Source organism: Daphnia magna, linkage group LG5, assembly GCF_020631705.1.
Source record: "Daphnia magna isolate NIES linkage group LG5, ASM2063170v1.1, whole genome shotgun sequence".
NCBI classification, from domain to species: Eukaryota; Metazoa; Arthropoda; class Branchiopoda; order Diplostraca; family Daphniidae; genus Daphnia; species Daphnia magna.
The window spans coordinates 7,891,965-7,906,566 of NC_059186.1; the positions used below are offsets into that span (position 1 = coordinate 7,891,965).

Consider the following 14,602-nt stretch of genomic DNA (forward strand, 5'->3'; position numbering starts at 1 on the left):
TTTTTCCCTCTGATTGGTTGTTGCCAGGTAACGCAACACTGTCATAGGAGGTATTCAAGTTTACAGGCCTTGGATTACATAACTGCGGTCAGGTCGCAAAATTTAGCCTGACTTAAACTGCCCTCTAGTGGAAAGCGTTAAAATCACCATTTTGCCATAATTTTATTGATTTTTCTACATGAAAAAAAAATGCTTGGTATGGATAATAACGATAGGTATCCACACACAATATTGAACCCATAAATTGTGTTGGTTATGAAAAGGAATTACCCGTGCTTCGAACTATTATGTTGTTTAGTTGTCAATTTACACTTTGCAGAACTCGAGTGGGATAACGACGAGTCTTTTCGAAAGCTTGTGCTCCTGTTCGAAGGTCTGGCCGTAATATTGTATCTAGCCCTTTGAATTTTCGGCAGACGGAAAGTTCCCGAAGTTTCTGGTCGACCTCGACTATTTTCCCTCGCACACACACAGAGTAGAGATCAGCTTGCTGCTCCTATAAACGTTTCATTGATAGTGTGCAAGCGAACCTATTTAGATCAACGTTTTGGTCCCTACGTACTGTTTCTAATTGTCTTGCCGTAAAATGGCAAACAAGGTAACACATTATCCTAACGTTTCAAAGGCGCTTGATTATGAGTTTTGCTTTCATGAATTAGGCAACGCAACTTAAAGACCAAGGAAATGCTGCGCTTTCGGCTGGCAAATTAGACGAAGCTGTGGAACTTTATACTGAAGCGTTGGCTATAGACCCAGAAAATCATGTTCTTTACAGCAACAGATCAGCCGCTTATGCCAAAGCTGGAAAGTATCTAGAAGCTTTGCAAGATGCAGAGAAAACTGTTTCTTTGAAACCTGATTGGGTTAAAGGACATTCAAGAAAGGGTGCTGCCTTGGCATATCTTGGACGTGACACTGAAGCACAAAAAGCCTATGAGGAAGGGCTGAAGTATGAGCCTAACAATGAGCAACTTAAAGAAGGTCTTCAAGAAGTGAAGGCAAAACTGGAAGCAAATCAGCATGGAGCCAGACTCATGAATCCATTTGCAGGACCAGATGTCATGAGCAAACTACAGAACAACCCAAAAACAAAGGCAATGTTTGAAGATCCTTCTTACCGCCAGTTGATACAAGATCTCCAGAATAACCCAAGTGCTATGGCCACCAAGTTGGGGGATCCAAGGGTATTGGCAACCCTCAGTGTCTTGCTAGGAGTCGACCTGGAGGCATCAAACGAAGGTAATGCAAAATATATAGTTATTTTTAGAAGTGTCTGATAATTTTAATGGTGATACACTGTGTAGAAGAACCAATGGATACTACAGAACCTTCTCCAAGACTTGATCCAAAAGAAGAGAAAAAAAAGAGGGAAGAAGATGAAAGGAAGAAAGAGGAAAAAGCCAAATATGATGCTTTACCAGAAAACAAAAAAAAGGTAAAACACTTTCATAAACACATTGAACAATTAACCATTATATTAAAACAAATTTAAAGGCACTCGGTGAAAAAGAAAAAGGAAACGCCGCCTACAAGAAAAAAAATTTTGTTGCTGCTTTGGAACACTACAACAAAGCTGTTGAGCTAGATCCAACTGACATGACTTATATCACCAATTTGGCTGCTGTCCATTTTGAACAAAAGGATTACTTAAAGTGTATTGAACTTTGTAAACAAGCCATTGACATTGGAAGAGAAAACAGAGCCGACTTTAAGCTTATAGCCAAGGCATACACGCGCATTGGTAACTCCTACAAGAAGCTTAAGGTACTAAGGGTTTTCTTAGGGTGCTTTTAAAAATGTTAAAATCACGACTGGGGCTTTAGGATTTTACAAATGCGAAGTTGAATTTCGAAAAATCTCTTTCCGAATTCCGTTCACCGGAAACGAAAACACTGTTATCCGAAGTGGAAAGTCTGATTCGCGAAGAAGAGCGTAAAGCTTATATTAATCCCGAAATTGCGGAGCAAGAGAAGGAAAAAGGAAACGAGTTCTTCCGTAAAGGTCTGTTTTCGATTTTTTAAATTTAGGCCCTATACGAGTATATTATTGTTGAACTAAAACAAATTTAATTTCTTTGACCGCTTAGGTCAATACGCTGATGCATTGAAATGTTATTCTGAGGCAATTAAGCGTAACCCTGGTGACGCCAAAGTATACAGCAATCGTGCAGCCTGCTATACAAAATTGGCAGCCTTTGATTTAGGTTTAAAAGACTGCGATTCATGTTTAGAGCTTGAACCAACGTTTGGTGAGATGTTAAATATGACAAGAATTAGCTTCTGTTTTATTAACTTTTTTCATTTGCAGTTAAGGGATGGATTCGGAAAGGAAAAATTCTCCAAGGAATGCAGCAGTACAGCAAGGCTTCTACTGCTTTTCAAAAAGCCATGGAACTTGATCCAAACGCATCGGTAGTCATTCTTTTTCTGTAAATTTAAAATCCCTTAAGAATCCTTTTTTTGTCATCAGGAAGCGCTTGATGGCTACCGTGCTTGTATGATGCAAACAAACTCGAATCCTGAGGAAGTACGCAAGAGAGCCATGGCGGACCCTGAAGTACAAGCCATACTTCGCGATCCTGCCATGCGGATGATATTAGAACAAATGCAAAACGAACCTCGTGCATTACAAGAGTAGGTATTATTATGTAACCCTGTAAAATAATCTCTAACACCTCTTTATAATTTTTTAGTCACCTGAAAAATCCGGCGATTGCTACAAAAATCCAGAAGCTCATTGAATCTGGATTGATTTCCATTCATTAACTAATTGTATATGATCGCTTTTCAAAATTCGAGTGAAGTTACATTTCGATCGATATGATTATCAAGTCTTGTATCTTCTTCATTAAATAATACAAAAAGAATATAAATCATAAGGTTCAATCATTCTTTTGCAACATTGCATTATCTTTTACTCAAATAATGAGTTGGCACTAATCAATAGTAAATATGTAAATTTTACAACCAAACTTCACTTTTCCCATTAATGGTTTTTAATTTGTTAAGAGACAATTTGTCAAAGAATAAAAGTCCAGCCGCTCGTTCCACTGTTTCTGGAGCCACTTGGAAAAGAGTTAATGGTGTTTTATCATCAATTGGTTGATTTGGCATAACATAGGATTCTAATGACAGTTCCTGTTTGTTGTTTTCCATGACAATGACTTTGAAAAAATGGGTTGGCACTGCAACATGATTTTTGCCTATTACTTGATATTTAACATACATTTTACCATCTGCTTCTTTTCTAAAGGAGAGAAAATACTGTATACATTTAAAAGAAAAAAAAAAGTAGATAAATATGTATTCCATATTTACCTAGGCAGATACAGTGGCCCTAAACAACAAAAAATAATTTGTTTCGTTTTTAAGTGTTAACTCAAAAGAAATCACTCCATGCAATGCATCATTTCAAATACCTGTGCAGACATAAACATTTTTGTTGCTTTTTGTCAGATTTCGGACATGCCTTTCTAATCTATTCCACGAATCCCGGTTGAAACCCTTTCCAACTTGAGGTGACATATTGGATAAAAGAAAGGTTTGCTGACAATGAAGTTGGTCTTTACGATGATTTCCAGCTGCTGCTAGGTGACCTCTATCAAATCCACTGGCTTTGTAGTCTGCATTTGATGATCTGAAGTAAGGATGAATAGACTCATCTTCAACAAATTCACATTTTGAACGATCAACTTTTTCATTGTATGCAACAGTTTCAGCAGTTAGGTGTTCAAATACCCAATGGGCAGTTCTGTTTCTTCTGTCATAGGATAATATGTAATCATCCAGCGATCTCACATTGTCTAATCCAGGGAACCCAAATCTCATAATCTAATATGTTAAATGACCATTATATAACTAGAAACATAATTGTTTTAGAAAAGCCAAATTTATTTTTTCATACCTGAGAAACCCGAGAGGCACCAGGGGTTGGCTCAGGAGGTATACTCTTGCGTTCATCAAGTTTATTATTCGCAGGCACAATCGAAGCAGCAGATACCGTACCAAATATTGGTAAGCCAGGCTTAGACAGTAGAACATCATCATGATTTGATATTGTATCTTCTAAAAAATTTGTGTTTTTAATTGACGAAAAATATAATTTATCAGTTGCAAGTCCGGCCAAAAAACTGCCAAATGCAACACTTGTCACTGTTATAAACTTCTTTCGAAACATCGTTAAATTTCCGACGGAGATGCTGCCTAAAAGCCTGCGAGTGGCGAGCCGCAACATATATTATGTAGTGCCAAACTTCCCTAATAGGTGGCAGGTATGATCTTCACGATAAGCACTATTAGGCACATGTAGGGCTGGGCCCCGCGCTGATCGGGTAGTTTTTTTGGCGATCGGGTATGACAGATCGCAGATCGTCCATTTTCTTACGTGGGTAAACAGATCCAAACCGGTTCCAAACAAAAAAGGGACCCAGATCCTAGAACCAGTTCCTGGACCCAGTTCACGAAAAGTATTAAACTCGAATATTAAATGTTTCCTAGCTTTACAAAGGTGCAAAAGTGCTAAATTCATTACTGTTAGTAGTTAATTTCATAAGTAGTTTTTTAGCCGCCATCTTAAAAACTGGCGGCAGATCTAACCGATCACACCGAAGAACCGCACTGAAACCGATCTGTTTCTGGAGGGCCCGAACCGATCGCAACAGATCGTCAATTTTTCGGGTAGATCAGATCGGTTTACCCGATCTCGGCCAATCGGGACCGAGCCCTAGGCACATGACACCGGTTTCGCCACAATAAAAAATATATATATATAACTAGGGGCCCTCACTCCGTTCAGGAAGTTCCCGATAGAGTACGGCCTGGTTGCCCATTCACCATAATATCTCGGAAACCGTTTGTTCTTCCGGCAAAACAGACTCCGTATACATGTGCTATGAAGCGTGCGGTAATCATCCCCGCCTTCATCCCGCCTTCCCAGATTTTGTCAAAATCGGCCAAAAACGACATCTCATGAAATTCTCCAAAAATCACACGGCATAATCTAAAATGAACGCTGATTTCGATTTCGTCATTGGTTTCCTCGTTAAACTAGCCGTTACAAAAAATAACGAAAACAGTTCTGTTAGCGCACCAACTTCATTTATGGTTTTTAACATTTTAATGAAAAGCTATAAGAAAAATAGAAAAATAAACCTGATTTGCGTGATTTTCATTCCATTCTGAATCAAATCATATATTTTAAGCAAAATTTGAAATTATACCAATAATGAAAAAGTGGGAAGGGTATAGCCTTCCCACTTTTGTCGAAATCGGCCAAAAACGACGTCTCTTGAAATTCTCAAAAAATCACACGGCATAATCTAAAATGAACACTGATTTCGATTTCGTCATTGGTCTCCTCGTTAAACTAGCCGTTTCAAAAAATAACGAAAATAGTTCTGTTAGCGCACCAACTTAATTTATGGTTTTTAACATTTAAATGAAAAGCTATAAGAAAAATAGAAAAATAAACCTGATTTCCGTGATTTTCATTCCATTCTGAATCTAAATCATGTACTTTAAGCAAAATTTAAAATTATGCCAATTATGAAAAAGTGGGAAGGGTATAGAAAAATAAACCTGATTTCCGTGATTTTCATTCAATTCTGAATCTAAATCATGTATTTTAAGCCAAATTTGAAATTTGGCCAAAAATGAAAAAGTGGGAAGGGTATAGCCTTCCCACTTTTGTCAAAATCTGGAAAAACGGAGATCTCTTGGAATTGAATAAAAACTACACACCATTCTCCAAATTGGACTTTGATTTCGATAATTGTATTAGTTTTCCCGTCAGGTTAGTAATTGTTGAAATTTAAGGAACCAAAGTGCTATTGGAACATCGACTTTTAGCTTCAGTGTTCTACTTTAATCAAAAAAACTACGAGTCCTAGGCAAAAATAAACTTAATTTTCATAATCCACGTTCAATTTTGATTCGAAATCATGCATTTTTAAAGAAATCTCAAATTTAGCCAAAAATGAAAAAGTGGGAAGGGTATAGCCTTCCCACTTTTGTCAAAATCTGCAAAAATGGACATCTCTTGGAATTGAATAAAAACTACACACCATTCTCCAAATTGGATGTTGATTTCGATAATTGTATTAGTTTTCCCGTCAGGATAGTAATTGTTGAAATTTAAGGAACCAAAGTGCTATTGGCGTATCAACTTTTAGCTTCAGTATTCTACTTTAATTATAAAAACTAAAAGTTCTACCCGAAAATCGAATTATTATTCGAAATCATGTATTTCCAAAGATATCTAAAATTTAGACAAAAATTAAAAAGTGGGAAGGGTATAGCCTTCCCACTTTTGTCAAAATCTGGGAAAACGGACATCTCTTGGAATTGAATAAAAACTACACACCATTCTCCAAATTGGACGTTGATTTCGATAATTGTATTAGTTTTCCCGTCAGGTTAGTAATTGTTGAAATTTAAGGAACCAAAGTGCTATTGGAACATCGACTTTTAGCTTCAGTGTTCTACTTTAATCAAAAAAACTACGAGTCCTAGGCAAAAATTAACTTAATTTTCATAATCCACGTTCAATTTTGATTCGAAATCATGCATTTTTTAAGAAATCTCGAATTTGGCCAAAAATGAAAAAGTGGGAAGGGTATAGCCTTTCCACTTTTGTCAAAATCAGCAAAAAATTACATCTCTTGAAATTCTCCAAAAATCAGACGGCATAATCGAAATTGAACGCTGATTTCAATTTAGTCATTTGTTTTCTCTTTAGACTAGCCTTTTAAAAAATTAACGAAAACAGTTCTGTTAGCGCACCAACTTCATTTATGGTTTTTAACATGTAAATGAAAAACTATAAGACCAATAGGAAAATAAACCTGATTTCCGTGATTTTCATTCAATTCTGAATCTAAATCATGTATTTTAAGCCAAATTTGAAATTTGGCCAAAAATGAAAAAGTGGGAAGGGTATAGCCTTTCCACTTTTGTCAAAATCGGCAAAAAATTACATCTCTTGAAATTCTCCAAAAATCAGACGGCATAATGGAAATTGAACGCTGATTTCAATTTAGTCATTGGTTTTCTCTTTAGACTAGCCGTTTAAAAAATTAACGAAAACAGTTCTGTTAGCGCACCAACTTCATTTATGGTTTTTAACATTTAAGGGTATAGCCTTCCCACTTTTGTCAAAATCTACCAAAAACGACATCTCTTGAAATTCTCCAAAAATCAAACGGAATAATCGAAATTGAACACTGATTTCGATTTAGTTATTGGTTTTCTCGTTAAACCAGCCGTTTCAAAAATTAACGAAACAGTGCTGTTAGCGCAACAACTTAATTTAGGGTTTTTAAGGATTAAATCAAAAACTATAAGACCAATAGGAAAATAAACCTGATTTTCGTGATTTTCATTCAATTTTGATTCGAATTCATGTATTTTAAGCAAAATTTGAAATTTGGCAAAAAATGAAAAAGTGGGAAGGGTATAGCCTTCCCACTTTTGTCAAAATCTACCAAAAACGACATCTCATGAAATTCTCCAAAAATCACACGGAATAATCGAAATTGAACGCTGATTTCGATTTAGTAATTGGTTTTCTCGTTAAACCAGCCGTTTCAAAAATTAACGAAACAGTGCTGTTAGCGCAACAACTTAATTTAGGGTTTTTAAGGATTAAATCAAAAACTATAAGACCAATAGGAAAATAAGCCTGATTTTCGTGATTTTCATTCAATTTTGATTCGAATTCATGTGTTTTAAGCAAAATTTGAAATTTGGCCAAAAATGAAAAAGTGGGAAGGGTATAGCCTTCCCACTTTTGTCAAAATCTACCAAAAACGACATCTCTTGAAATTCTCCAAAAATCACACGGAATAATCGAAATTGAACGCTGATTTCGATTTAGTAATTGGTTTTCTCGTTAAACCAGCCGTTTCAAAAATTAACGAAACAGTGCTGTTAGCGCAACAACTTAATTTAGGGTTTTTAAGGATTAAATCAAAAACTATAAGACCAATAGGAAAATAAACCTAATTTTCGTGATTTTCATTCAATTTTGATTCGAATTCATGTATTTTAAGCAAAATTTGAAATTTGTTAAAAAATAAAAAAGTGGGAAGGGTATAGCCTTCCCACTTTTGTCAAAATCTACCAAAAACGACATCTCTTGAAATTCTAAAAAAATCACACGGAATAATCGAACTTGAACGTTGAATTCGATTTAGTCATTGGTTTTCTCTTTAGACTAGCCGTTTAAAAAATTAACGAAAACAGTTCTGTTAGCGCACCAACTTTATTTATGGTTTTTAACATGTAAATGAAAAACTATAAGACCAATAGAAAAATAAACCTGATTTCCGTGATTTTCATTCAATTCTGAATCTAAATCATGTATTTTAAGCCAAATTTGAAATTTGGCCAAAAATGGAAAAGTGGGAAGGGTATAGCCTTCCCACTTTTGTCAAAATGGGCCAAAAATGACATCTCTTGAAATTCTCCAAAAATCACACGGAATAATCGAAATTGAACGCTGATTTCGATTTAGTAATTGGTTTTCTCGTTAAACCAGCCGTTTCAAAAATTAACGAAACAGTGCTGTTAGCGCAACAACTTAATTTAGGGTTTTTAAGGATTAAATCAAAAACTATAAGACGAATAGGAAAATAAACCTGATTTTCGTGATTTTCATTCAATTTTGATTCGAATTCATGTATTTTAAGCAAAATTTGAAATTTGGCCAAAAATGAAAAAGTGGGAAGGGTATAGCCTTCCCACTTTTGTCAAAATCTACCAAAAACGACATCTCTTGAAATTCTCCAAAAATCACACGGAATAATCGAAATTGAACGCTGATTTCGATTTAGTAATTGGTTTTCTCGTTAAACCAGCCGTTTCAAAAATTAACGAAACAGTGCTGTTAGCGCAACAACTTAATTGAAAGTTTTTAAGGATTAAATCAAAAACTATAAGACCAATAGGAAAATAAGCCTGATTTTCGTGATTTTCATTCAATTTGAATTCAAATTCATGTATTTTAAGCAAAATTTGAAATTTGGCAAAAAATGAAAAAGTGGGAAGGGTATAGCCTTCCCACTTTTGTCAAAATCTACCAAAAACGACATCTCCTGAAATTCTCAAAAAATCACACGGAATAATCGAAATTGAACGCTGATTTCGATTTAGTAATTGGTTTTCTCGTTAAACCAGCCGTTTCAAAAATTAACGAAACAGTGCTGTTAGCGCAACAACTTAATTTAGGGTTTTTAAGGATTAAATCAAAAACTATAAGACCAATAGGAAAATAAACCTAATTTTCGTGATTTTCATTCAATTTTGATTCGAATTCATGTATTTTAAGCAAAATTTGAAATTTGTTAAAAAATAAAAAAGTGGGAAGGGTATAGCCTTCCCACTTTTGTCAAAATCTACCAAAAACGACATCTCTTGAAATTCTAAAAAAATCACACGGAATAATCGAACTTGAACGTTGAATTCGATTTAGTCATTGGTTTTCTCTTTAGACTAGCCGTTTAAAAAATTAACGAAAACAGTTCTGTTAGCGCACCAACTTTATTTATGGTTTTTAACATGTAAATGAAAAACTATAGGACCAATAGAAAAATAAACCTGATTTCCGTGATTTTCATTCAATTCTGAATCTAAATCATGTATTTTAAAATGAAAAAGTGGGAAGGGTATAGCCTTTCCACTTATGTCAAAATCGGCCAAAAATGACATCTCTTGAAATTCTCCAAAAATCAGACGGCATAATCGAAATTGAACTCTGATTTTGATTTAGTCATTGTTTATCTCTTTAGACTAGCCGTTAAAAAAATTAACGAAAACAGTTCTGTTAGCGCACCAACTTCATTTATGGTTTTTAACATGTAAATGATAAACTATAAGTCCAATAGAAAAATAAACCTGATTTCCGTGATTTTCATTCAATTCTGAATCTAAATTATGTATTTCATGATTCATGATTTTCTAATTATATAGTTTTTCATTTACATGTTAAAAACCATAATTTACATGTTAAAAACCATAAATGAAGTTGTTGCGCTAACAGAACTGTTTTCGTTAATTTTTTTAACGGCTAGTCTAAAGAGAAAACCAATGACTAAATCGAAATCAGCGTTCAATTTCGATTATACCGTCAGATTTTTGGAGAATTTCAAGAGATGTCATTTTTGGCCGATTTTGACAAAAGTGGAAAGGCGGGATGAAGGCGTTGATGATCAGCGCACGCCTCATAGGACATGTATACGGAGTCTGTTTTGCCGGAAGAGCAAACGGTTTCCGAGATATTATGGTGAATTGGCGACCAGGCCGTACCCTATCGGGAACTTCCTGAACGGAGTGAGGGCCCCTAGTAGACGACCATGATCGAAACAATGGAGCTCACACGGCCTGTGAAAAAACCTGTCCGTTGCCGGGCGACGCACAAAGCCTCGCCTTAAAAAATAACTTCGCGGCCTGATTTTTCCCTATCTTCATGACCGACGCGCCATCTCTCTGAAAAAAAATCTCCAGAAATGTCAAGTCGCTCTTAGATTGCTCCGCATTCCTTTATTGTTGAGCCGATAATTGACAGGACCCCTTCGTTAATCTCCGCGTTATCTCCTCTACAACACAACGTCAAGTTTTGCGACGCAGCATCTAAAATAAGAAAACGTATAAAGGATACGTACGAGACCCTGAAATCGACTCGAGTTGGCTGACTAAACTGCTCCACACTCCTTCGTCGTTCAGCCGATAAAAACGGGGACTCGACCGGGAGCTGCTGCGTTGTTTCCTCTACAAATGGAGACTAATCTCAGCGGCACAGCATCTAAAAAAAAAAACGAACTAAAGATTAGTGCGGACACCCCTGAAATCGCCGCGCCATCAGCGCCATCTCTGGGGTAAAGTCTCAGAAAAAGTGTCGGTCGATCCACCGGTCGTTGTAGAAGGGTAAGGGTGCCTGTATCAGGGGTTGGGAAATGCGATTTTTGATAGAATCCCTATCGGGAAACAAGGTTTTTACTGCCCTGTGCACTAGGGGCCCTCACTCCGTTCAGGAAGTTCCCGATAGGGTACGGCCTGGTCGCCAATTCGCCATAATATCTCGGAAAACGTTTTCTCTTCCGGCAAAACAGACTCCGTATACATGTCCTATGAGGCGTGCGCTAATCATCAACGCCTTCATCCCGCCTTCCCACTTTTGTCAAAATCGGCCAAAAATGACATCTCATGAATTTCTCCAAAAATCAGACGGCACAATCGAAATTGAACGCTGATTTCGATTTAGTCATTGGTTTTCTCTTTAGACTAGCCGTTAAAAAAATTAACGAAAACAGTTCTGTTAGCGCACCAACTTCATTTATGGTTTTTAACAAGTAAATGAAAAACTATAAGACCAATAAAAAAATAAACCTGATTTCCGTGATTTTCATTCAATACTGAATCTATATCATGTATTTTAAGCCAAATTTGAAATTTGGTCATAAATGAAAAAGTGGGAAGGGTATAGCCTTCCAACTTTTATCAAAATGGGCAAAAAATGACATCTCTTGAAATTATCCAAAAATCAGACGGCATAATCGAAATTGAACGCTGATTTCGATTTAGTTATTGGTTTTCTCGTTAAACCAGCCGTTTCAAAAATTAACGAAACAGTGCTGTTAGCGCAACAACTTAATTTAGGGTTTTTAAGGATTAAATCAAAAACTATAAGACCAATAGGAAAATAAACCTGATTTTCGTGATTTTCATTCAATTTTGATTCGAATTCATGTATTTTAAGCAAAATTTGAAATTTGGCCAAAAATGAAAAAGTGGGAAGGGTATAGCCTTCCCACTTTTGTCAAAATCTACCAAAAACGACATCTCTTGAAATTCTCCAAAAATCACACGGAATAATCGAAATTGAACGCTGATTTCGATTTAGTAATTGGTTTTCTCGTTAAACCAGCCGTTTCAAAAATTAACGAAACAGTGCTGTTAGCGCAACAACTTAATTGAAAGTTTTTAAGGATTAAATCAAAAACTATAAGACCAATAGGAAAATAAGCCTGATTTTCGTGATTTTCATTCAATTTGAATTCGAATTCATGTATTTTAAGCAAAATTTGAAATTTGGCAAAAAATGAAAAAGTGGGAAGGGTATAGCCTTCCCACTTTTGTCAAAATCTACCAAAAACGACATCTCCTGAAATTCTCAAAAAATCACACGGAATAATCGAAATTGAACGCTGATTTCGATTTAGTAATTGGTTTTCTCGTTAAACCAGCCGTTTCAAAAATTAACGAAACAGTGCTGTTAGCGCAACAACTTAATTTAGGGTTTTTAAGGATTAAATCAAAAACTATAAGACCAATAGGAAAATAAACCTAATTTTCGTGATTTTCATTCAATTTTGATTCGAATTCATGTATTTTAAGCAAAATTTGAAATTTGTTAAAAAATCTCTACCAAAAACGACATCTCTTGAAATTCTAAAAAAATCACACGGAATAATCGAACTTGAACGTTGAATTCGATTTAGTCATTGGTTTTCTCTTTAGACTAGCCGTTTAAAAAATTAACGAAAACAGTTCTGTTAGCGCACCAACTTTATTTATGGTTTTTAACATGTAAATGAAAAACTATAAGACCAATAGAAAAATAAACCTGATTTCCGTGATTTTCATTCAATTCTGAATCTAAATCATGTATTTTAAAATGAAAAAGTGGGAAGGGTATAGCCTTTCCACTTATGTCAAAATCGGCCAAAAATGACATCTCTTGAAATTCTCCAAAAATCAGACGGCATAATCGAAATTGAACTCTGATTTTGATTTAGTCATTGTTTATCTCTTTAGACTAGCCGTTAAAAAAATTAACGAAAACAGTTCTGTTAGCGCACCAACTTCATTTATGGTTTTTAACATGTAAATGATAAACTATAAGTCCAATAGAAAAATAAACCTGATTTCCGTGATTTTCATTCAATTCTGAATCTAAATTATGTATTTCATGATTCATGATTTTCTAATTATATAGTTTTTCATTTACATGTTAAAAACCATAATTTACATGTTAAAAACCATAAATGAAGTTGGTGCGCTAACAGAACTGTTTTCGTTAATTTTTTTAACGGCTAGTCTAAAGAGAAAACCAATGACTAAATCGAAATCAGCGTTCAATTTCGATTATACCGTCAGATTTTTGGAGAATTTCAAGAGATGTCATTTTTGGCCGATTTTGACAAAAGTGGAAAGGCGGGATGAAGGCGTTGATGATCAGCGCACGCCTCATAGGACATGTATACGGAGTCTGTTTTGCCGGAAGAGCAAACGGTTTCCGAGATATTATGGTGAATTGGCGACCAGGCCGTACCCTATCGGGAACTTCCTGAACGGAGTGAGGGCCCCCAAGTAGACGACCATGATCGAAACAATGGAGCTCACACGGCCTGTGAAAAAACCTGTCCGTTGCCGGGCGACGCACAAAGCCTCGCCTTAAAAAAATAACTTCGCGGCCTGATTTTTCCCTATCTTCATGACCGACGCGCCATCTCTCTGAAAAAAATCTCCAGAAATGTCAAGTCGCTCTTAGATTGCTCCGCATTCCTTTATTGTTGAGCCGATAATTGACAGGACCCCTTCGTTAATCTCCGCGTTATCTCCTCTACAACACAACGTCAAGTTTTGCGACGCAGCATCTAAAATAAGAAAACGTATAAAGGATACGTACGAGACCCTGAAATCGACTCGAGTTGGCTGACTAAACTGCTCCACACTCCTTCGTCGTTCAGCCGATAAAAACGGGGACTCGACCGGGAGCTGCTGCGTTGTTTCCTCTACAAATGGAGACTAATCTCAGCGGCACAGCATCTAAAAAAAAAAACGAACGAAAGATTAGTGCGGACACCCCTGAAATCGCCGCGCCATCAGCGCCATCTCTGGGGTAAAGTCTCAGAAAAAGTGTCGGTCGATCCACCGGTCGTTGTAGAAGGGTAAGGGTGCCTGTATCAGGGGGTTGGGAAATGCGATTTTTGATAGAATCCCTATCGGGAAACAAGGTTTTTACTGCCCTGTGCACTAGGGGCCCTCACTCCGTTCAGGAAGTTCCCGATAGGGTACGGCCTGGTCGCCAATTCGCCATAATATCTCGGAAAACGTTTTCTCTTCCGGCAAAACAGACTCCGTATACATGTCCTATGAGGCGTGCGCTAATCATCAACGCCTTCATCCCGCCTTCCCACTTTTGTCAAAATCGGCCAAAAATGACATCTCATGAATTTCTCCAAAAATCAGACGGCACAATCGAAATTGAACGCTGATTTCGATTTAGTCATTGGTTTTCTCTTTAGACTAGCCGTTAAAAAATTAACGAAAACAGTTCTGTTAGCGCACCAACTTCATTTATGGTTTTTAACAAGTAAATGAAAAACTATAAGACCAATAAAAAAATAAACCTGATTTCCGTGATTTTCATTCAATACTGAATCTATATCATGTATTTTAAGCCAAATTTGAAATTTGGTCATAAATGAAAAAGTGGGAAGGGTATAGCCTTCCAACTTTTATCAAAATGGGCAAAAAATGACATCTCTTGAAATTATCCAAAAATCAGACGGCATAATCGAAATTGAACGCTGATTTCGATTTAG

General features: G+C 36.2%; 2 protein-coding genes across 2 annotated transcripts; one reads left to right on the top strand and one right to left on the bottom strand.

Moving 5' to 3' along the window:
- Positions 1–407: 407 nt before the first annotated feature.
- On the top strand, positions 408–2,878 carry LOC116922855 (stress-induced-phosphoprotein 1). The gene is made up of 9 exons (XM_032929312.2): positions 408–598; positions 660–1,239; positions 1,305–1,435; positions 1,495–1,764; positions 1,824–2,001; positions 2,087–2,248; positions 2,308–2,411; positions 2,470–2,633; positions 2,693–2,878. The coding sequence occupies exons 1-9, from the start codon at positions 587–589 to the stop codon at positions 2,763–2,765; spliced, it is 1,674 nt and encodes a 557-aa protein (XP_032785203.2). The 5' UTR covers positions 408–586; the 3' UTR covers positions 2,766–2,878.
- LOC116922960 (endonuclease G, mitochondrial) lies at positions 2,819–4,233 on the bottom strand. The gene is made up of 4 exons (XM_032929462.2): positions 3,904–4,233; positions 3,419–3,830; positions 3,318–3,336; positions 2,819–3,246 (listed from the first exon to the last, which is right to left on the bottom strand). Exons 1-4 carry the CDS (start codon positions 4,231–4,233, stop codon positions 2,961–2,963), a joined length of 1,047 nt encoding a protein of 348 aa, XP_032785353.2. The 3' UTR covers positions 2,819–2,960.
- Positions 4,234–14,602: the final 10,369 nt, after the last annotated feature.